Consider the following 24,621-nt stretch of genomic DNA (forward strand, 5'->3'; position numbering starts at 1 on the left):
AAAATGGTAGGTTAGGACCTGGTAAGTGGGTGCAGTTTCCAGGTTGACATGGCAGTTACAAACAGCATGTAGACACTGCAGTGGCAGGTCTGAGAACCCTTTACAGGGCTGCTTGTGTGGGTGGCACAACTAGTTGCAGCAGGCCCATTAGCAGCATTTGATTTACAGGTCCTGGCACACTCAGTGCACTTTACTAGGGACTTACTAGAAAATCAAATATGCCAATCATGGAAACACCAATCCATAACACATTTTAAACCAAGAGCACTTGCACTGTAACACTGAACAGCAGTGAGAGCGTGCACAGAGACATTAACACAGAGTTTAAACTGGGAGGTCAGACCGCAAAAAGACAGGGGAAACACGCCAAAAGATGCCAGGTCTAACCGATCCAATGTTGGATTTTAAGTCACAGTTCTCAAAATGCTCTTTTTAGAAAGATGACATTTTCTTATCTTGTCCAAACCATGTATTGCCTGCAGTCTAACTCATGGGTTCACCTTCACCGGCCTGGTCGCCCCCACGCTCCTCGTGCCTCCTGCTCCCTGTGCCTTACCTGCCTCCTGCTGCCTGTGCCTTCCTGCTGACTATGCCCACTCCTGTGCCTTCCTGCTCGCCTACGCCGACTGCTTCTTCCACAAGCGCCCCAGCCGCCGCAGGGCCGCCCGCCAGCCTGCACTCGTTTTTCCTGCCGCTGCCTGCCTGCGGCCCAGATAGGCTCCCACGCTCCCGCCTCCCAGCGGACCCTCCCTCCTGGCTCCCTTCTTATGACGCCCCCAGAGCGACCGCGCAGCGGACGCGCGGAGCGGGAGCACCGAATGAGCGCCAAAGGTAAGCCCGTCTTCGCCCGTCTGTGCCTGGACCGCGCCCAGCACCAGAACCCCTGGTCCCCACCGCTGATGCAAGACTCAACGACAGACCTACGACGCCACCACTCTCAACGCACTCAATACCGGCCGGAACCCTGCCTGCTACCGAGCCACCCCGAGACGCACCAACGGACCCTTCGCCTGCAAAGCCTGCCGCTTCACCTGCCACCGGACCTGCACCGCCCCCGCCGATCCGTCCACAGGCACACCGTGGAACTCTGGGACCTACTCGACGCAACTACACCGGACGTCGCCTTCCTCACCGAAACCTGGATGAACGCCTCCTCAGCGCCCGACATCGCCACAGCCCTTCCGGACGGCTACAAGATCACCCGGAAGGACCGCATCAACCAGAACGGAGGAGGCATCGCCATCGTACACAAGAACACCATCCGCATCTCGACTAACTCTGACAAAACCTCCGCCCCCGAGCACCTGCACTTCCAGATACACACCGACCCCAAAACCACCCTCCGAGGCACCCTCATCTACAGACCACCGGGACCACGCACGCAGTTCAGCGAAGACATCGCAGACGTCATCAGCCCGCACGCCCTTCCCTCCGCCGACTACATCCTCCTAGGGGACCTCAACTTCCACCTGGAGAACAACAACGACAGAAACACCACCGCCCTGCTGGACAACCTCGCCAACCTCAGACTCAAGCAACTGGTGGACACCCCCACCCACTACGCCGGACACACGCTTGACCCTGTCTTCACATCCAGCAAGCACGTCTCCTTCAGCCACACCACCGGACTCCACTGGACAGACCACAGCTGCGTCCACTTCAGCTTCAGTAGAACTACGACCCACCTCCATCCGCAACGGGTCCCCCGCCGCAGCTGGAACAAGATCACCGCCGAGTAACTCACCGCCTCCCTCAGCCAGAACACTCCCACCAGCACAACGGACCCCAACGTAGCAGCCAGCAACCTCACACAGTGGCTGACCGCCTGCGCCGATGACCTCGCACCACTCAAGAACCCTCCCAGCAGACCCGGCAGCAAGAAAACCCCCTGGTTCACCGACGAACTCAAGGAATCCAAGAAGAACTGCCGCACCCTCGAGAAAGCCTGGCGGCTCAACCGCACCACAGACAACTGGACTGCCCTCAAGTACGCCACCCGCAAACACCATCAACTGATCCGCGCCACCAAGAGGACGGCACTCAAAGAACGACTGGACAACAACGCCCACGACAGCAAAGAACTCTTCAGCATCGTCAAAGAGTTCTCCAACCCCAGCGCCGGAAACAGCGACATCACTCCCACGCAAGACCTCTGCGACTCCCTCGCCTCGTTCTTCCACCGCAAGATCGCCGACATACACAACAGCTTCGACTCACAGACCACGCACCCTACCACCGAACCAACGCCCGCCACCACCACCCTCTGCAACTGGACCCCGATCAGCACCGAAGACACCACCCGCACGATGAACTCAATCCACTCCGGATCACCAACCGACCCCTGCCCACACCACGTCTTCAACAAAGCCGCCGCCACCATCGCACCCCATCTCCGAGACACCATCAACGCCTCCTTCCACACCGCCACCTTCCCGGAGAGCTGGAAGCACGCCGAGCTGACCGCCCTCCTGAAGAAACCAACAGCGCACCCCACCGACCTCAAGAACTACCGTCCCATCTCGCTCCTTCCTTTCCCGGCCAAAGTCATCGAGAAGACCGTCAGCATACAGCTTGCCGCCTTCCTCGAAACGAACGGATCCCTCGACCACTCGCAGTCCGGATTTCGGGCCAACCACAGCACCGAGACCGCCCTGATCGCAGCCACTGACGACATCAGAACCCTGATCGACAACGGTGAAACAGCGGCCCTCATCCTCCTGGACCTCTCCGCAGCGTTCGAGACAGTCTGCCACCGAACCCTAGTGAAACGCCTCAGCAACATCGGAATCCGAGAGAAAGCGCTGGAATGGATTATCTCGTTCCTCACCGGAAGAACGCAGAGAGTCCGCCTCCCTCCGTTCAGATCTGAGGCCACCAAAGTCATCTGCGGCGTACCACAAGGATGTTCTCTCAGCCCGACCCTCTTCAACGTCTACATGAGCCCCCTCGCAGCCATCGCACGCCAACACAACCTCAACATCATCTCCTACGCCGACGACACCCAGCTGATCTTCTCCCTCACCAACGATCCCACCACCGCCAGAGCCAACCTACACGAAGGGATGAAAGACGTCGCCGACTGGATGAGAAACAGCCGTCTTAAACTGAACTCAGACAAGACGGAAGTCCTCATCCTGGGATCATCACCCTCCGCCTGGGATGACTCCTGGTGGCCCCCGGCCCTGGGCACCGCCCCCAAACCTACAGACCACGCACGCAACCTGGGCTTCATCCTCCTCCCTGTCAATGACCAGACAAGTCAACGCCGTTTCTTCCTCGTGCTTTAACACCCTGCGCATGCTCCGTAAGATCTTCAGATGGATCCCCACTGAAACCAGGAAGACCGTCACCCAGGCACTCGTCACCAGCCGACTGGACTACGGGAACCCCCTCTACGCCGGAACTACAGCCGAACTCCAGAGAAGACTCCAACGAATCCAGAACGCCTCCGCACGACTCATCCTGGACATCCCCCGACACAGCCACATCACCGGACACCTGAGAGAACTGCACTGGCTCCCCGTCAGCAAGAGAATCACGTTCAGACTCCTCACCCACGCACACAAGGCCCTACACGACCTGGGACCCAAGTACCTCAACGACCGAATGACCTTCTACACGCCCACGCGCCAGCTACGATCTACCAGCCACGCACTCGCCACCGTACCTCGCATCCGCAGAACCACCGCCGGAGGAAGATCCTTCTCCTACCTGGCAGCAAAGACCTGGAACTCCCTCCCCACTCACCTTCGACGTACCCAAGACCATCTCTCCTTCAGGAAGCAACTCAAGACCTGGCTGTTCGAGCAGTAACACACCCCTTTCCCCCAGCGCCTTGAGACCCTCCCGGGTGAGCAACGCGCTATATAAATGCCGTGATTGATTGATTGATTGATTGGGTTACATGACTGGATGTGGCTGAGGACTGACGCTTCATCCCACTGGAGATTTTCGACTTCTATAAGAGATTTAGGGTAGGGCCAGATTTAGATGTCAGCGGGCAGGGTACTCTGTCACAACAATGAAAGATATCCTGTCCACCAAAATATAAAATGGCAAAGGATATTATGGGATTTATATTTCGGCGAACAGGATATTCGCCACCTTTGTGACGGAGTAACCCGCCTGCCGGTGTCAAATAATTCATTATATTTCGGTCAATATTTAAAAATTGTGTGGGGTTTTTCCTGCGCTGTACTTTCACTTTATTACTCTTTACGTGCTCCATAAATACTTTACACGTTGCCTCTAAGTTAAGCATAACTGCTTTTGTAATTAGCTACCAGAGGGTTAAGCCTAGAGGTGGTTCATATATTACGTTTTGCCAGCTGAAATGCAAGAATTTTGTCAACTCTGTGTTACACTTGCAATGCCGAGTTCTGGCCAAATTCCCCCAACCACCTTGTGGTGGAATTTTGCTTGTGCACCGCTCATTGGCAAGCAAGAGTGAGATTTGGCATCTCATAGTGCAATTTTCAGTCACTAGGAATGCACCCGGCAAGATTTTTCCAACCTGGGCAACTGCAGGAGGTCATGACCATTCGTGGCGTGGCAGGGAGCGGACGCGCGCTGCGGTGCCTCTGACTGAGGCTCTCGCTGTTTGTTCCTTGCCTAAAATCGGATGAGATAATTTTGGTATGTTTATATGAGAATTATAAAATAGAGGGAAACTGTTTTTAACTCACGTTTTTACTGTTTTAACCCAGCATCCTTCAAAGACCATCACCTCTATTTCTTCTGCCTCTTCCATCTGCCATATGCCCCGGTCCGTCACGGCCTGTGCCGTTTGTATGGAGGGTCGACTCTTTGGCACCACACTTCCGTTTACATTACCGGAAGCATAAATAACGCTCCAGTCCTTTTTGCTCACCTCCTATTTAAAAAGGAGCAGGAAGCGGACGTGTGCAGCGGCGCCTCTAACTGAGGCTCTCGCTGTTTGTTCCTTGCTTAAAATCGGATGAGATAATGCTGGTATGTTTATATGAGACTTATAAAATAGAGGGAAACTGTTTTCAACTCACGTTTTTTACTGTTTTAATCCTGCATCCTTCAAAGAGCATCACCTCTATTTCTTTTGCCTCTTCCATCTGCCATAGACCCCATTCCGTCACGGCTTGTGCCGTTTGTACGGCGGGTCGACTCTTTGGCACCACACTTCCGGTTACATTACCAGAAGCATAATTTAACACTCCAGTCCTTTTTGCTCACCTCCTATTTAAACAGGAGCAGGGAGCAGATGCGCGCAGCGGCGCGCCGGAGGGACACCAAAAGCAAGCCCGTCTGCGCCCGTCCGCGCCCGAACGCAGTCAGCTGCCAGGACCCCTGCACCTATCTATCTGGTAATGTAGTGTTGCTTTTTTCATACACTCGAAATCATGACTGATTTTTGATATTCCAGCGAAGAAATAAATAAAATAAATACAACCCTGATTAAACCCTCTGAGACCCTAATAGCAGAAATAGTTAGGTGTCCTGAAATCGCTCGTCTTGCTCACCCTCCTAACCAGACTAAGACCTTTGTACCCCTCAGCATAAACTTGTCTAGCACTTTCAAATCCACCAAACAACTTAACGCTATATATTTAATGCCCGATCTATTTCAAAACATGCACTTGAAATCTGGAGTCTTCTTGATTCTGAAGCTCCGCATATCTGCCTGGTCTCCGAAACCTGGCTACACGAAAATGCCTCTCCCGATGTCCACCCTGCTTTCCCTCCTATGTACAAAATAACACCACTCGATAGGACTGATAGTAGAGGGGGTGGACTACTAATTGCTCACAAGATTAACATTCTTAATCTAGAAAACTTTGTCTCCAACCATTTAGAAATCATTGTGTTCAAAATTGAGGGGATCTCCAAACAACGTCTGGAAAGGAGCCTTAATATACCGACCTCCTGCCGCCAAAGGTGATTTTGCAAATAAATTACTTGAGATCATCACACCACATGTCCTGGCCTCCGATAAATTCCTTCTAATTGGTGACTTTATTACCATGCGGAAATACAATCTAATCTGGATACTGAAAAATTAATCTCTAACATGCACACCCTGGATCTTGTTCAAAAGGTCATAGGCCCTACACATCAGGCCGGCCACACGCTGGACCTTCTCTTCTCAAACTCCCCTGACATTATGGTGGCCTCCCCTATTCCATTACTTTGGACGGATCACTATTTATTGAAATTTACTTTTTCCATGGCCCAAACCAAAGTAGCACCGAAGAGCAAGCTCATATTACGCAGGCCTTTAAAAAAAATCACATCACTCATGTTTATTAAACATTTCCATTTTGATTTGGCATCCCCGTCCATGAGTGCAAGTGTAGCAGCACGAAATATTGGAAAGGCTATAGAGATAGCACTCGACAAAATTGCCCCGCTGAGTAAAGTCAAGTGTAAGACTAGAACTGCCCCTTGGTTTCTGTGCAGAACTGCTGAGAAAAAGTGGCGAAAAAGTAAAGATCAGGCCGACCGAAAAGCATATAAAATATTGCATTCTAGATATATGAGTGATATAAAGGCGACAAAGAGGGCTTTCCTTACGGAACAGATAAACAAAGCTGGAAATTCTTCCAGAGAACTTTACCAAATTCTGAAAGAATTCACCACTTCCAGAATCTCGTTAGAAATACCGAATTCACAAGAGTGGCCAGACACTCTTTCGAAATTTGTTGAAGATAAAACAACTGCCAATAATCACTCCTTTCCTCCTCTTTCTAACACAACGCAGCCTGAAGCTCTGACAAACTTGCTTCCAAACACACCATATGTTCTAAATGAGTTTGAAAGACTAGATAGTGATGTGATCATGTTGGCTGGGCTGAACATAAAATCTGAGTCCCCCACTGATCAAGTCACCCCTAAACTCTTTTCTATACTCGCTCCTGTATTGGTAGAACACCTGACCGGTCTTTTTAACAAATCCCTTTTGGAAGCAGACTTTCCTACCATATGGAAAGCAGCTAGAATTAGACCAATCCTAAAAAAGGCCTTGGCCGATCCTAACATCTTATTAAACTATAGGCCCATCTCACTACTCCCTTATTTTGGAGAAATGCTAGAATTCCTCATTAACAAACAGCTCATGAGTCACCTCGAAAATCAAGGACTGCTAGACCCTTCGCAATCGGGCTTTAGGGCATCTGACAGCACAGAGACAGTACTGGTCGAGGCAGCCGACAATATCAGATTGGCTCCAGATCAGCGCCAATCAGCCATTCTTGTCCTGCTAGACCTGTCGGCAGCCTTTGACACCATCTCCCATCGCATTTTAATTCAACGGCTATGGGAGATTGGTGTCAGAGATGCCGCTTTAAGATGGTTCTCTAGCTACCTATCAGTACGTACAACAGCTGTCCAGATCGAAAGGAACGTTGCACATGAAAGACCTGTAAAGATGGGTGTACCTCAGGGTTCAATTTTGAGCCCAACGCGTTTCAATGTCTATATGACACCTTTGGCCTGAGTGATCAAAGCCTATGGCTCTGATGTTCTGTCCTAAGCTGATGACACCCAGATTTTAGTCACACTGGGCCCAAACCCAAATGAAACCAAACAAGGTTTCAAACATTGCCTGATCCATGTTGAGAAATGGATCTACACCAGCCATTTTCAGGAAAATCAGAAATTATGCTTTTTGGTAAAGCTGCAGAACACTGGACCAACGACTGGTGGCCAGACATCCTGGGAAATTGTCCAACGCCCAAGGAATCAGTCCGTAATCTGGGTGTTTACATGGATAATAAATTATCCATGAAAAACCAAATCAATCACATTGTGGGCACCTGTTTTGGACTGATGCTTGGTTTGAGGAAAGATTTTAAGTGGATCCCCGTTGAGGCCCAGAAGCCCCTAGTCCAGGGTCTAATCATAAACAGAATGGATTATGGGAATGCACTTCTTTTATCCATAAATGAACATCTTTTGAACAGACTTCAGGTCCTTCAGAATACCGCAGCCCGGCTGACTCTCAATCTCCCGCAAAGAACCCCATCGGCCCCCTGTTTAAAAAGCCTTCACTGCCTACTGGTGAAAAAGCGAATTCTCTTTAAAACCTTATGTTTGGTCCACAAACACATGTATGAAAACGGGCCCAAATACTGGTCTCAAAAGCTAACATGGTATGTGCCCCAAGGAGGATTGAGATCTAGCAACTGAGTCACGACTGACGCCTCGGAAAATATCGACCTCCAGAAACGGAGGGCGTGCGTTCTCTTTCCTTGCCCCTGCCTCATGGAATAAAATGCCTCTTTATCTCCGTAGTGTTCCTGAACACAGCTGTTTTCGCAAAAAGCTAAAGACGTGGCTATTTGCATACTAGACCATTCTGTTTATCTCGTCAGAGCCATCTGCAAGCGCCATGAGACTCCTCGGATGTGATTTGTGCGCGATACAAATGTCCTTAACTTGACGTGGCTAGAAACCTGCTGCTCAAGTTGAACATCTACTCGAGCTCGCTGATACCCTGCCTGGTGCTGTTTGTGTTGATATTTCAGCATTGAACAAGCTTTGAGCGCTAAATAACAGTGCAAGCAGTGGTACATGCTATTTCTGCCCCTCCCCTGAATTTTGAGGAATGTTCTGGAGTTATTTGTAACTTCATATAATTGCAAGAAGTTAAACTCCACAAGTTCTATATGGGCTAATTAAGCCTAGGTTAAATTAGTGACTTTTGTGGTTCTTCAAACAAAAACCCAATTTCCAGCATTGGTGTTCAGTGGCGGGATTCAGTATTTGTGTTTGTGCAGTACCATATAATGATTGCTGTAACATTAAAATCCCAGAAAAGCAATGTCATACCAGATTTAGTCTTCTTTTATTTTCTCTTTAGTTTTTAATGGCCATTTTTCTAATTTCTCCAAAATTGTATTTACTTTTCTTTTTTGCTCACAATGGAGATGAATCTGATCAAGGTGGTTGATCTCATTAAGCCTGAGCTTCACAGGCTCTGCAAAAAGAGGGGGCTATATGCAGGGTGGAAGGCCACGAAGGGGAAACTCTAGGTGGCACTCTATGCCTAGAAGGAAGACGAGAGGATTAAGTCCACCCCACAGGAGCCAGGGGATGAAAACCTTGAGAAGGAGGACAACCTAGCCACAGACCCTGAACTGTAGCAGCATTAGAAAGAGGAGGGCAATGTGGTGGCAGCAATGGAGCCCCCTGCCAAGAAAGAGAGCAGTGTGTCCTCTGAAGGCCTGTCCCCTGAAGAGTTGGCAGACAAGAAAACAGACTCTAGCTCATGATACAACCCTGGTACTATTCTGGGGGAGGTCAAGACCTTTGCCAATTACTTCACCCACTTTTATTGGCCTCGGATAAAGACTGCTTCAGATGCATTCTGTAGGTCACGCCCCACCTGCCAACCAGTGGGAAGTCAAGGAAAAAAGCTAAAGGCACCCCCTTTGAAAATGTGGTTATCAACATTTTTGGACCAATAAACTGTCCTAGGCAACATGTTTGTCCTGGTTTGGTGGGCCCTGATGTTTCTTTTTTTTAACCAACTGGGGTTCTCCAAAGAACCAGTGTCTGCAAGTAAATGTGGGATGAGTGTGGGGTAATTTATAAATTCTCCATGCTCTATCACATTCAGACCAGTGGGCTTGTTGAGAGGTTGAACAAGATCTGAAAAACAAGACCCTAAACGGCATGAATATTAGGGATGGGTGATATATCCCATTCCGCCAGCGGAATTGGAGGAATTTTGGTCACTCTGTGTTAAACTTGTAACACGGAGTTCCGGCCCAATTCCCCAGACGTGGGTCCCTTTCTCACTTTGCCACTGGATCCAAGCTAGCCTGGCTGATGAAGGGTGTTATACAGAAACCGGTCCCAGGTTGCTTGCTTCTGGTTCAAGGAAGACCTTGCTTGGCAGTTCGGGCTGGACTGTTCCCATGAGGCATAGGGTCAAGACTGATTTGCATATAGCTGTGTCTGAACTGAGGTGGCGAACTGAGCTAAAGAATGATGATGGATTCAACCCAGATCTGTGACTGATCTTATAAGGTTATGTCTCAGTTTCTCTTACCAGGTTTATTGGTACAACCTCAAATCTCTTGTTCATTAATTTCTGAGCTTTTTCCATGAATTTTCACCTTCCTGGCTGTCTCAAATGAGGGAAGGATCACTTGTCCTGCACAACCTTTGGTATGCAGGAGGAATGTGGGGTGTCCCAAATAAAAGACCCTCATGCACGTGATGGGTATGGTGGTAAACTAAGCGGTATATCTTGGTTTTCCGCTTCTTGAATCACGTGTGTGCATAATCATCAGGTCAGTGAAGTTATGCAGCCTCCACCAGGAGGTTCTTACCCAAGGTTGGTACAGTAGTGAGCCAGTGATGGGGGGTGAAGAGGGTTTAAGACAATATAAAAAGTCCCGAAAAGTCAGATAATGATTTTATTGGTACTGTATTTGGGACCAGTAAGCTCCATGGTAGTGCATCTTGAAAAACCTATTTATGAGTAATAGATGCACTCAGAGTATAGAAGTTTGTTTTTAAAAAAAGTGAACTAAAAAGACGGTCGACATGTTTCTGCCTTAACAGCCTTGGCTAGGACTTACAGGCATTCATCAGGACCTACAGGTGAATAAAGTGAGAAAGATATATACATATGGCAGTGCTCTGAAAATTGTGGTAAGAAATAGGGATATATTAAACCTGTTTCTCTGTTGGGGAGGTCGCAATGTACCTGTGAAAAGTAAAAATAAGGAAGGTTGCGTATCAACAAACAAAGGGCGGGGTACACTGGGACACATACAGAGCAGAAATCTGCTTCAACCGTCTATTCAATGATAGACACATTCACAACTGAAAAAATGGCAATACTTTATAGATCAGACAATGTATGGCAATGTCGACTCATTCATCTCCAATCCAAACTCGTGAGTGGGAACATAACATGCTTGCAGTTGGAACAGCATGCGTATACCAGCCAGTGATCCACTTATATTGCGGGTGTGCCTCGAATTATACAGATACCAGTGAGCATGCGTTTTGTCCACACTACTCGTTTCACAAAGTGAATGTAGCTAGATGGTTTACTATTGAATTATGTATGTTTTATCATACGTGGGTCCTAAATCGATCAAAGATTCCTAGGGAAGGCGGTTACCTCACGCGCTATGTTAACGCGCTCCAATCAGGTGGGGGAGCTTCAGGCAGACTGAGGAAAAGAGGTATCGGGTTAGTGGTTTGTTTTTTCAGAATATACTTGCGGTTTTTTGTATATGGGGCTCGTTGTAGCTTACACCTCTTGCGTCTAGCACCGGCAGCTTCTTTGCACGTACTGCTCTCCCTGACCCGGAAACGGTGAACTGAGTTTCCGGGTTGGGATAAAAAACGCCGCTCTGGCGTAGGCAGAGCTGATTGGCCATTCGGGGGGTTACTATGGTAATCGTTACAACGAAAGTTACTCTTATCTTTGTATGAGTGTTTTGATCGATGTAGACATACAAAATGGAAAGAGAGGGTTCTTCTGTTATGTTAGTGCTCGTTCCATGTACAGACTACTGCGTGCTGAGTGGGGACGTAGTTCTGGTGAAGCCCTTTCTTTATCGTTGCGATTGGATTTTGGGAGCGTAATTTTAGGAGGCTCCCACATTACCTCACTAATGTCTCTGTGAGGCAGATTTTTGGAGTGTGTTATATTTCACAGATGAATATTCGGACACTCACTTAGCTTCGTGTGAGACTGAGCCATGGAATATTATCGTTCAATCCTTCACCATGGGTGTTAAGTCTATGTACCCATCTCTGCTCTTTTTCAAAGAGAATCTTTTCGGCATTTCTGTCTTTCGTGGACAAGGTCTCGAGGATGACCCACTGTAGATCTTCGGTGGTGTGACCCTTCTCTAGATAGTGATTCGCCATTTTAGTGGTGCTTTTTTTGCACTTCACATTGCTTCGGTGCTCACATATTCTCTGTTTAATTTTCCTGCAGGTCATTCCGATATATCGGAGATGGCAGGGGCATGTGATCATGTAGACCACATGACTGGTGTTACAGTTTGTGTGACTCCTTAGGTACCATTTGAAATCAGGTCGTAGTTGTAACTCTTTGGTGGCTTGTGTCAGATTACAAACTGAGCATGACCCGCATGGGTAATGTCCTGTCACCTGTGGATTCCCCCATAGATTCATCATGTCTCTAGATTTCTTCGGGGCGGGTCTCGTGTGGACCAGGATGTCCTTCAGGTTTCTACTCCTTTTATTGGCGAATCTGGGTTTTGTGTCACAAGGAACCTGCTGAAGGAATAATGACTTGTGTGACAACATACAGTCCAATGACGAATGATATCAAGAAAATGATTGATAAGAACTGGAGAATTTTGACATCGGGCGATCTGACTTGGCCAAAACCCAGATTCGCCAATAAAAGGAGTAGAAACCTGAAGGACATCCTGGTCCACACGAGACCCGCCCCGAAGAAATCTAGAGACATGATGAATCTATGGGGGAATCCACAGGTGACAGGACATTACCCATGCGGGTCATGCTCAGTTTGTAATCTGACACAAGCCACCAAAGAGTTACAACTACGACCTGATTTCAAATGGTACCTAAGGAGTCACACAAACTGTAACACCAGTCATGTGGTCTACATGATCACATGCCCCTGCCATCTCCGATATATCGGAATGACCTGCAGGAAAATTAAACAGAGAATATGTGAGCACCGAAGCAATGTGAAGTGCAAAAAAAGCACCACTAAAATGGCGAATCACTATCTAGAGAAGGGCCACACCACCGAAGATCTACAGTGGGTCATCCTCGAGACCTTGTCCACGAAAGACAGAAATGCCGAACAGATTCTCTTTGAAAAAGAGCAGAGATGGGTACATAGACTTAACACCCTTGGTGAAGGATTGAACGATAATATTCCATGGCTCAGTCTCACACGAAGCTAAGTGAGTGTCCGAATATTCATCTGTGAAATATAACACACTCCAAAAATCTGCCTCCCAGAGACATTAGTGGGGTAATGGGGGAGCCTCCTAAAATTACGCTCCCAAAATCCAATCGCAACGATAAAGAAAGGGCTTCACCAGAACTACGTCCCCACTCAGCACGCAGTAGTCTGTACATGGAACGAGCACTAACATAACAGAAGAACCCTCTCTTTCCATTTTGTATGTCTACATCGATCAAAACACTCATACAAAGATAAGAGTCACTTTCGTTGTAACGATTACCATAGTAACCCCCCGAATGGCCAATCAGCTCTGCCTACGCCAGAGCGGCGTTTTTTATCCCAACCTGGAAACTCAGTTCACCGTTTCCGGGTCAGGGAGAGCAGTACGCGCAAAGAAGCTGCCGGTGCTAGACGCAAGAGGTGCAAGCTACAACGAGCCCCATATACAAAAAACCGCAAGTATATTCTGAAAAAACAAACCACTAACCCGATACCTCTTTTCCTCAGTCTGCCTGAAGCTCCCCACCTGATTGGAGCGCGTCAACATAGCGCGTGAGGTAACCGCCTTCCCTAGGAATCTTTGATCGATTTAGGACCCACGTATGATAAAACATACATAATTCAATAGTAAACCATCTAGCTACATTCACTTTGTGAAACGAGTAGTGTGGACAAAACGCATGCTCACTGGTATCTGTATAATTCGAGGCACACCCGCAATATAAGTGGATCACTGGCTGGTATACGCATGCTGTTCCAACTGCAAGCATGTTATGTTCCCACTCACGAGTTTGGATTGGAGATGAATGAGTCGACATTGCCATACATTGTCTGATCTATAAAGTATTGCCATTTTTTCAGTTGTGAATGTGTCTATCATTGAATAGACGGTTGAAGCAGATTTCTGCTCTGTATGTGTCCCAGTGTACCCCGCCCTTTGTTTGTTGATACGCAACCTTCCTTATTTTTACTTTTCACAGGTACATTGCGACCTCCCCAACAGAGAAACAGGTTTAATATATCCCTATTTCTTACCACAATTTTCAGAGCACTGCCATATGTATATATCTTTCTCACTTTATTCACCTGTAGGTCCTGATGAATGCCTGTAAGTCCTAGCTAAGGCTGTTAAGGCAGAAACATGTCGACCGTCTTTTTAGTTCACTTTTTTTAAAAACAAACTTCTATACTCAGAGTGCATCTATTACTCATAAATAAGTTTTTCAAGATGCACTACCATGGAGCTTACTGGTCCCAAATACAGTACCAATAAAATCATTATCTGACTTTTCGGGACTTTTTATATTGTCTTAAACCCTCTTCACCCCCCATCACTGGCTCACTACTGTACCAACCTTGGGTAAGAACCTCCTGGTGGAGGCTGCATAACTTCACTGACCTGATGATTATGCACACACGTGATTCAAGAAGCGGAAAACCAAGATATACCGCTTAGTTTACCACCATACCCATCACGTGCATGAGGGTCTTTTATTTGGGACACCCCACATTCCTCCTGCATACCAAAGGTTGTGCAGGACAAGTGATCCTTCCCCACTTGATTAGTATATAAATTTAGGAAACTGAATGGATCAGTCTTTCTACCTCCCTCTTGTGATTATACAATGTCTCAAATGAGGGTCTATTAAGTGTTTGAAAAGTGGGTGAGGTGCAATAAATCTGCGACTCACAAACCCCTCAAACTTCATTTACAGTTGTGGGGATAGCAGCATCTCGAACTACGTAGCGTCAGCTGGCTCCAATGATGGAAACTCCTGACATAATGGTCCATTCTCCACAGGCCCACCAGATCCTTGTCCTATATCTGGGACTGATATAAAGGACATTGTTTATTTCCAGGTAGAGTAACCAAACAATGAAGAACTTGGTACTCCAAATCTCTTTTGAGTGTGACCTTAGTTGTCTGAAGGTGGTAGTGTGGTCATGTGGGTCTGCCTTAGCACATGGTAATGCAGATGATTAGTTTTGGAAGACAGGGCCCCCTCAGGATGTTTAAAAGAAAATATACTAATATGGTAAAACAACCCTCAATTAAACACCTGCAGCTCCCTCCAGCAACTGCTCTTCCTCTCACATTCCAGAACCATGCAACAAGGAAGAGCAGGTTGCCAGGGAATGCCAGACATTCTACATAAGAACAAAATGCGAGTGTTACAATACAAGACTATTTGGACTCCATGTGCACACATAGTCGTCCAATTGTTGGGTTTTGCTTTTGTGTGCCTACTTCGCTCTCTAATGGCAGGGCCGATACCTTCTGAATTCAGAGACACACCCACACAGCCTTGAGACCTCAAGCTCAGCTTGTTCAGTCGCACTACACACGGATACCTTTCTGGTATTCCACCATCTGCCATCAGACAACTTCCCACTGTTTCCTCTTGCATCTACCACTACTTCGGGACAAGACCACCTCGACAAACCTTTCCTTACTCTGTAACCCTGAAACACCCTCATGGACATGCCTATCTTAAACCGTTTTCCAGGCTTTATGATTTTCCTGTTGTGTTCCTGACTATATGCCATACTGGGACAGCTACAGTGCACGGCACCCTCCCTTTGAGCAAACTTAAAGGTGTCTATTTGTTCACTGAATAGAGAGTGGGGGTCTGTACTTCCACAACATGTCTTTGACTTGACGTTTCCAGCACATTATCGACACACTCCATTTGGATGCATTCCACCAACACAATATTAAATTGTTCAACCAAACCATTTGCCCTGGTATGCTTGATTTCCCAATTGATTAAAAACCTGTCAAATTCTTCAGACACAAATTGGGGGCCATTGTCAGTCACAATTTCCGCAGGACAGTTCTCCCTCCGGAAGATGTCTTCACAAAAAGTAATCATCACACTAGTTTAACTTCTCTTGCAAATTCAACCTCAGGCCACTTTGAAAAGTAATCAACCATGTCTATGGCATTTTTTCACTCACATTAAGGTTTTCAAAAGCCCCACAAATGTCAATGGCAATAATTTCCCATGGACGTTTCATCAAGGGTGATGAACTTATAGTCATCTCTTCTGTAGAATGAGATTTGCCACACCATGCACAAGCAATACAATCCTGCACATACCTCTCAATATGGCTGTCCATTCCTAGCCACCAGAAATCTTCCCAGACTCTCCTTTTCCTGGCTGACATCCCACCGTGCAGTTTGTGCATATGCATCAACAACCTATTCCTCAGCGAAGTGGGCACCACTTACCAACTACCTCTTCTCACAACACCCTCAATAACCGCTAATTCAGACCAGATCAGTTTCAACGATTCCAAGTCCTTCTCAACTTCCACCCTTGCTTATGGTGCAATGCCTACAATAGTTTAACGCAGACACTGTCCTCAGCCACCACCAATTTCTACTTTTCCTCACCAATGGCACACCACACATCCTTCACTTCTGCCACCATCCATTCATCTTCCTCTTCATATTGCCCTCACTCCAACAGTAATCTGGATAAACAACCGGCGTTGAAGTTTTTCCCACCAGGTACATACTTCACCTCAAACAAATATTCCTGAAGGCGATAAAGCCAGTTCACAAACCTGGGATTGGCTATACCCGTACCTCTCATTGAGAATACATCTACCAATGGTTTGTGATCAGTGCGTAACTGATATTTAGTACTCCACACATAGATACTAAAATATTGTACCCCCCAACATGCCAATGCTTCCTTCTACACTGTGGAGTAGGTGTGTTCAGCTCCTCTTAAAGCTTTTGAGGCAAAAGCTACTACCCTTTTGTTGCCCTCATGAACATGCATGAGAACTGCACCTAAACCATGATTACTTGCATCAGTTACTATACTGGTCTCATCGGCTGGATCAAAAGACTTCAAAGTGACCTCACCTGCAATGCTTTTCTTCACCTCATCAAGGTCCTGTTGACAATTGCCCATCCACTCAAATTTCACATCATTCTTCATTAGATTCCTTAACTCTTGTACCTTATCAGTAAAATGGTGTACAAACTTAGAGTAATACTCCACGAGACCAAGGAAAGACCTCAATTGATCCATGTCTCTTGGGGAAGGTACATTCTCAATGGACTCCACTAAGCTAAGCTTGGGTTTGATTCCCTTACTGGTTAGAGTGTGACCTAAATACTCTACTTCCTTCAACCCAAACTTACACTTCTCAAGGCCAATCATGAGACCAGCATCCAATAGTCTTTGTAATACCTTTTTCAATACTTCATCATGTTGACCCTTGTCACACCCAACAATAAAAGGTCATCCTGAAACACCAAGATGTTTTCCGGGTCCATCAATAAACTCATCATGACTCTTTGGAACACAGAAAAAGCAAAAACTAGCTAAAACAACATACAGTCAAACTGAAAAGCTCCTCCAGGAGTGATGAACGAGGACAGGTGTGTTGACTCTTCATGCAATAACATCTGATAATATGCACTGGGCAGATCTAAAGTGATAAAAAACGTACCCCCCTCACACTCGCCAACATCTCATTCATGCGAGGAAGAGGATGGCGATTGATCCGGATGTTGTTATTCAAATCCCCCAGATCAATGCACATTCGGATGTTCTCATTAGGCTTCCTTGCTATGACTATTGGACTTAACCACTCGAACGCCTCTATAGTCTCTATTACCCCCTCTCTGCACAACCTTTGTAACTCCTCTTTTAACTTGTCTCTCAACATCAACTGAACATTTCTCACTTTGCGCACCTTAGGCACAGCATTATCTTTCAATATGATGTGGTATCTGAATTTCTTCAAACAACCAAAACTGTTCTTACAAAGTTCAGGAAACTTGGTAACCCAAATGTTGGTGTCAGGAAATGACATCATTAATACTTGCTCTAGATGATTCCAATCCAAAATGATATCCAATGCTCGCTGTTCCCTCCAACCAAGTAGGGATCTTCCTTTTTCCATGACATAAAGTTTGCCTATAGTATTTCTCTCCTGGAAGCACGTTTTTGTCGTGACATAATCCAAAACAGGTAATTTGTCTCCACAATAGCCTTCAGGTGTCACATCGGTAGTACCCAACCCTTCCAAATTTAAGCCCAAACGCTCCCAATTGATTATGTCAATAATTGTGAAAGGGGAACACAAATCTGCCCAGACCTCTACCTCCTTCCTGTTAACCTTGATCACACACTTTAGAGGGCAATAGCTTTCACTCTTAATCCTGCCCCATCCCAACTAAGGACTTTGACAGCTTCAATCATATGTTTCTCCACTTCCTTCTCTTCACTTTCACACAAAATGTCTTCCTTTTCAGACAGCATTGCCTCTTTTACCAAATTCACAGATTTCTTATCATTAGGCAATTCATTGACTCTGCATGCCCTTGCAAAATGCCCCACTTTCTTGCACTTGTAACACCTGCCTTTATCTGCAGGACAATGGTTTGCCTCAGCCGTGTTCCTCGAACTCCCACATCTGAAAGCAAACCTTGATGTTGACTTTCGCCCCTTCTTGTTTCCGTGCGCTATTTCTAGCCTTGTCACCTTTCCTAACCCCCTACTTTATACTGTTCACATTGTGAGCTGTTTCTTCCTGGTTATCTTTTCTGGTATATAGCACTTCCCAACTCCTTCACATACCTAGAGATTTTTTCCATTCTTCTCGCTACCTCTATGGCTTGATATAACGTGGGGTTTTTCATGCCCAGTAACTTTTCTTGAACCTTAATGTTAAACATTCTATTTATCATCTAATCCCTAATTATTTACTCCCTCAGATCTACAATTTGCACGTAACTCCTAACCTCCTCAGATTAGCAATGTACTGTTCAATAGACTCACCCTGTAATTGAGCGCATACATTTATTTATTTATTTATTCATTTTATTTAGGAAGTTTTATATAGCGCTAGCCTGACCGGAAGGTATCGGAGTGCTTCACACAATTACAGAGCAGTGCAAAAGAAAGCAAAACACAATAAAGTAAAGCGAGACATTCAGGATACAAATCATAGTAATAAGAATGATGATGAGTTCCATTACAGGGTCCTGGCATTCCGCATCCGGGAGAGGAGCAATATCACTTTAGACACTCTGAGCTGCTCCTATCTGTTAGATAATGAGCGATCGAGGAAAAGGATTTTGAGCTGACTTTTGAATTTAGGGAAGGAAGGAATAGTTCTGACGGGGGGATAGAGTTCCATATTTTGGCCGCATTTCTGGCAAAGGACCTGTCCGTGGTTTTTTGTTTTTGAGCTTTTAGTGGGATCAAAAGTAGGGTATTAGAGCTTCTGAGGTTCCTGTTCTGACCTGCTTTTTTAAGTTTGGACGCCAGATATTCGGGTTTGCCTGTGTGAAGGGCTTTGTGGGTAAGGCAGGCTGTTCTAAAGTTCGCGCGCATTTCTAATGGTAGCCATTTAAGTTTTTTAGTGCTGGGAAGATGTGGTCAAATTTCTTTATTCCAGTGACCAGTCTGGCAGCCGCGTTGAGGGTTGTTTTCAGAGGAGTAAGATGGGTTTTGGCTATTCCCAAAAGGATTGCATTTCCATAGTCAAGTCTTGACAGCACCAATGCTTGGGTGGCTTGTTTGAGATCTTTGGATGGAATGAAAGGTTTTATTTTGTTTAGTAGCTTCAGGTTAAGGAAAGCGCTCTTTGCCGAGATCTTGATATGCTTGGTCAAGTCTAGTTTGAAGTCTAGCGTGATGCCTAATGATTTGACGGAGTCAGCCCGGGTGAGGTTCCCATTGAGGGTGTCGATATCTTTTAACCACTCGATCATTTGTGCATTCTCATCTTTGTTCGAGATGAGGAGTAGTTCAGTTTTGTCCGGGTTCAACTTTATGTGGTTGCTTGACAGCCAGCGTTGCACCTCCTTTAGTGTTTCATTGAGTCTGTGAATGTCTTTAGAAGAGGAGGTTTCCAAGTTGATTTGGGAATCATCAGCATAGAGGTAGAAGGGTATGTAAGCTTTTCTGAGTAGAGTGGAGAGGGGTTCCATGTGAATGTTGAAGAGTTGGGGGGAGATCACTGATCCTTGGGGCACTCCCCTCTTGACTGGGTGAAAGTCGGATTCAAAGCTTCTGATTTTGATTCTTTGGGAGCGGTTGTGCAGGAATGAGGAGAGCCTGTTGAGGACCACATCGTCTAGACCAGCCCTTACTTCGAGGGCTATGAGGAGAAGATTGTGATCAACTGTGTCGAATGCCGCCGATAGGTCAAGGAAAATGAGGAGGCAGCATTGGTCTTAGTCCAGTGATTTGTGTATGTCATCAATTACGTTGAGGATTGCGGTTTCCGTGCCGCACCCTTTCCTGAATCCTGACTGTGCTGAGATAGTTGTTGGAGTACACATCTTTCTAGGATTTTGGAAAGGAGAGGAAGGTTAGAGACGGGTCTGAAGTTGTTTAAGTCATTTATGTCCAGGCCTAGTTTTTTTAGCAATGGGGTGACTTGTCCCACTTTCAGACAGTCTGGGACAAATCCGTTTTTTAGGGAGCTGTTAATAATCCTGCACCACAGTGGGGCTAAGGAGAGTTTACATTTTTGGGTGAGTTGAGCAGGAAGGGGATCTAGGGTGTGAGATAAAGGTTTAGAGGTGGAGATAAGTTTGACTATCTCTTCTTCTAGAATGGGCTGGAAGAGTGACCAGGATTTGGTAATGGGAGGGGGAGCGATACCAAGCACCCCACCCAGGCTAATAAGGGGAGGGGATGAGCAGTTTGTACCAGAGAGCGCTCGATCTTGGAGATTTTATCATTGAAGAAGTTGGCAAAGTAGTCGCAACGTTCTTTAGAGACCTGCCCAAGGTAAGCATCTGGTTTGTAAGTTTGCTGTCTAATAATACAGAAGAGCTCCTTGGGTCTGTTTTTTGGCGTTATCCAGAGCAGAGCGGAAACACATTGGTTTTTTGTTCTTGATATGATTGTTGTATTTCTTCCGGATAGTTCTGAGTTTGTCGCGATGGAAGGTAGTGGGCGAGTTGCTCCATCATCTTTCTGCAGCTCTTAGTTGTCTCCTTTCTTCATTAGTGTCAGATTCAAACCAAGATCTGGACGGAATGGCTAGATTTTTTCTAAGTTTCAACGGTGCTAGTTGGTCAAGACGGATTACCATATTCGTGATATAGAGCGAGGTGAGGTCAGTTGTGGATAGAGCTTTTTCGCTGGGTAGGAGCAACTTTAACCTATCTTCCATGACGTCCAGGGGGATCTGGGAGAGATTTCTGGACCATTTGGGTGGGTCTTGAACAGGAGGCAAGGATAGGGCTCTTTGGTTGATGTGGAATAAGATCATGTAATGATCCGACCAATCCACTGGGAGGATGTTGTCAATCGTAATTGTGTCTTGATGAGCAATGATGGCATCCAAGGTGGCTCCTTTGTTGTGGGTTTCTTCAGAACAGTGTTGGGAAAGGTTATTGTCACAAAGGAGAGTATCGAGCAATTGAATTAGTGTGTTGTTGGCCTCGTTCCAACAGAAGTTGAGATCACCCAGGATTATGTGGTTAATGTCTTTGAGTGTGCATTGGGCCATCAGGTGGATAGGTGTTCACCAAAAGTAGGGGTGTTGCCCGGTGGGTGTAGAGAAGGTGACCAACTAAAGGGCTGTTGTCCTTAATCTTGTTTGTGACAGATAGGCACTCAAAGGAGCTATATTCGCATGGGTTCGATGACGTTAAATCCTGGGGGCACCAACATTTCTAAACAGGGTGGGGAGATTTCATTTAGCCATGTCTCCATGATGAACGCAATGTCTAAGTCCTGGGAGAGGATGGCTTCAGCTAATTCCATTGCATGCTTGGGGGCTGATCTGCAGTTAATGAGCATGTAGTTAGTAGATAGATTATTTTTGTTCATATTCTTTCCTAGAGGGGCCCTCGGTATGGAGGTGAGGGAGGGCGGGGGTCTAGTGTTTTTCAAGGGAGGGAAGTCTCTTCCGAAGCCCGTGATCACTTGAATCTTGGAGTTGGTGGCAGTTGGAAGAGGGGAGACATAGGTGGAGGCTAGGTCCATAGCTTCTTTATCAGACATTGCTGCAATAGATCTGAAAGGTCTTTGTGTTTGGATCTCCACATCTTTACTGGTGTGGGTATGAGCTCCAGATGCGGGGGCTTTGATTCTTGTGGGAGATTGTAGTGGGATCACTGCGTCCGTTCTAGAGGGCCTGAGCAGCCGGTTCTCGAGGGTTGGTGAGGTCCTGAATTGGGGTTTAAGAGGAGTAGAGTCAGTCCGATAGGACGCCCTGAATAGGGCATAATGAGGCTTTCGAGCCTTGTCTAGGTTAGAAAGGATTTCTTCCAGGCCACTGAATATAATTTCTAACTGACTTTCTAGTAAGGCCAGCCGGTGGGCCATATTTTCCAGGGCTGGTGGCGAGCAGTTTTGAGTAGGAACATCTCGTGTGGTTTGGGGCCAGGGTTGCATTGTGAGGTTTAATGCTGAGTAGGTCAGCCTGGCAGTCTCTGTTAGTAGCCCTCGGTAGGGGATTTAGTTGTGGGCTTTTCCTCTGTGATTCTGCTGGAGTGATTAGGGGGTCAATAGACCGAGCCCTTGGGATGGTGTTATGTTGTTGAAGTGGATACGATTGAGGGGGCGATGGGTATTGATCTTCATCGACAGATTGATGGGGGTCAGTCAACTGAGCCCGTGGGATGATGGAGTGATGTTGAAGAGGATAGGAATGAGGGGGCTGAGGGGACTGATCGTCCTTGGAAGATTGAAGATCACGGTTCGTGGGGACGGAGAAGTGGGAGGAGTTTCTGAGGGGGAGGCTGGGGGATCTCATCAGGGGAGAGGAAGTAGATATTTGCTTCTCCTGCTGGGGCAGGTTGATCGGGGAAGGAGGCTGGGGAGGAGCGGGAAAAAGAGAGTGAGGATGTGCGGAGTAAAGATTAGGGAAGAGGGAGTCAAAAGCCTCTAAGTTCTCATTATTTGTCTGTATCAAAGCTGTGCCATTTGAGTAAATGGTCACTGATGTGTTCCCTTTTCTAGTTGCTTGGTTGAGGAGGGAGGTCGTCAGTTTACAGCTGTGTGAGGTGGTCGTCGTTTTAGATATGTGAAGTTGCATTCTCAAAGTAGTGTTCCAGCTTTCAGGTCTATCTGTGTGGAAGATGAGATCCAACTTAACCTGTCCTTTAGAGGAGCAGTGGTATGTGTCTACAAATAGCGTTTCTGGTTAGATTATGTTTGTGGTTTCTTCTCGCTTTCGGAGAGAGGTTAGGGAGGAAGCTAATCGCGAAGGAATTCGCGATGTGTGGTTTCATGTGGATCGATATAGGAGGTTCGACGGAAAATGTCGTGCCTGGTGACATTATTGCGAATTGTGAAGGAGAGACGGGATGAGATGATTGATAGGGAGGCGGGACTCCTTTGGTCTAGTAGCATCGGCTATGGGAGACTACTCACAACGAATGTTTGGTGGGGACTTAGGGGTCCACCCTGCTATGGGAGCCGTGATTGAGGGGGCACCGAGCAGACTAAGGTATGGGAGTGTTTGTTGCAGGTGGGAGACAGCGTCATTAAGCAGGTAGTGGGGAGGGCAAAGAGTAGGGTAAGGTACAGGAGTGGTTACTGCAGGGGGTGAAAGTGACATGGAACAGTCTGGTACCTTAAAGTGGGCCAAGAGTCGCTAGCGTCATTAGAGCAGGCGGAGGGTAGTCTTACTGGTCGCCATCAAAGGGTTCGGCAATCACTAGACTTCGGGAGGCTGGCCTGATTTCTCATCAAGACAGAAAATATGAAGATCAGGTCGTGCTTGGCTTAGAGTCCTGGTATGCCCTTAAATTTTTCAATCCAGGCATCGGGCCGTGCCAGTCTGGAGCATGTACAGGCTCATTTATGTGCTTTCTATTGAGCAGGTCACAAGGGGGGGAGCTTTCATCAGCTTACAACTACGGTTTAGTCAATGAGTTGAAAGGGGGCAAGGACAGCTTCAAGTGGCATCCAGTGATCAATCAGGTCCCAAGCGGCAGCCATTTTAGGGCCAGGCATCATCAACCGAGCCGATCCTGTGAGGGATTCCAGCTCTTTGTAAATCGACTTTCTGGGTAGATCAAGGTACTTAATATGGGGGGCAAGGGATGGTGAGACGCGCCCCAGCTTGAGCAGGAACAGCCTTGTGTGATCTTAGCTCAATCACTCAAGGTCCTTCACCTCGGCAGCGATAGGTGCGATCTCGCCAATCCCTGGTAGGAGCCCCGGGAGTCTCCTCTTCAGCTCCGGTCTCCGCTGCAGCTCCGGTCTTCTGCGGGGCTGAATACTGGTCACACCTAGGACAGGTCTGTGCCGGGCAGCTCCGTCGGTGTGAAGTTGTTCCGGCCTTGGGAGGCGCCGATGCGGCTCCAGGTTCCCGGGCAGACCAGGAGGCAGGGACGTCCTTTTTGAGCCCCCCGATGCCCAGAACGGTAAGTCCTGGGAGAGATGCTTGTGGCGGGGTGAACGGGGTGGACGGCCTCACTACCACGCTTACTTTCTTACCAAAATTCTCTTCCAAAGCCTTACAAGCTACCTCATACACATCCACACCCCAGCACCACCATTCCCACCATTCTTATCTGAATTTTCATCTACATTACTTCCTTCTATGGTCGGTAATGTCTTCAAAACATTTCTCTCTTCTAAGACCCAACAATGTGTGAGGATGGCCAACTTCATTCTCACCATGTACACATCATCCCCAATGGCCTTTAAATGAGTCTCAAACGTTTCCCTCTAAACCTCCCAAACCATACATGGCTGGCAGGACTC

At 47.0% G+C, this 24,621-nt stretch overlaps 1 protein-coding gene and 1 long non-coding RNA gene across 2 annotated transcripts in view; one reads left to right on the top strand and one right to left on the bottom strand.

Annotated features, from left to right (window-relative positions):
- LOC144791482 (olfactory receptor 13C9-like) overlaps positions 1–4,868 on the bottom strand; it is a 183,383-nt gene extending 178,515 nt beyond the window's left edge. The window contains exon 1 of the mRNA XM_078666219.1: positions 4,686–4,868. Within this exon, the coding sequence (XP_078522345.1) occupies positions 4,686–4,750 (65 nt within the window). The 5' untranslated portion in view covers positions 4,751–4,868. The remainder of the gene's footprint in view (positions 1–4,685) is intronic.
- Positions 4,866–24,621, top strand: part of LOC144791676 (uncharacterized) — a 169,455-nt gene continuing 149,699 nt past the window's right edge. Inside the window, exons 1-2 of the long non-coding RNA XR_013602450.1 lie at positions 4,866–4,971; positions 5,224–5,339. This is a non-coding gene — a long non-coding RNA (uncharacterized LOC144791676). The remainder of the gene's footprint in view (positions 4,972–5,223; positions 5,340–24,621) is intronic.

Source organism: Lissotriton helveticus, chromosome 1_1, assembly GCF_964261635.1.
Source record: "Lissotriton helveticus chromosome 1_1, aLisHel1.1, whole genome shotgun sequence".
Taxonomy (NCBI): domain Eukaryota; kingdom Metazoa; phylum Chordata; class Amphibia; order Caudata; family Salamandridae; genus Lissotriton; species Lissotriton helveticus.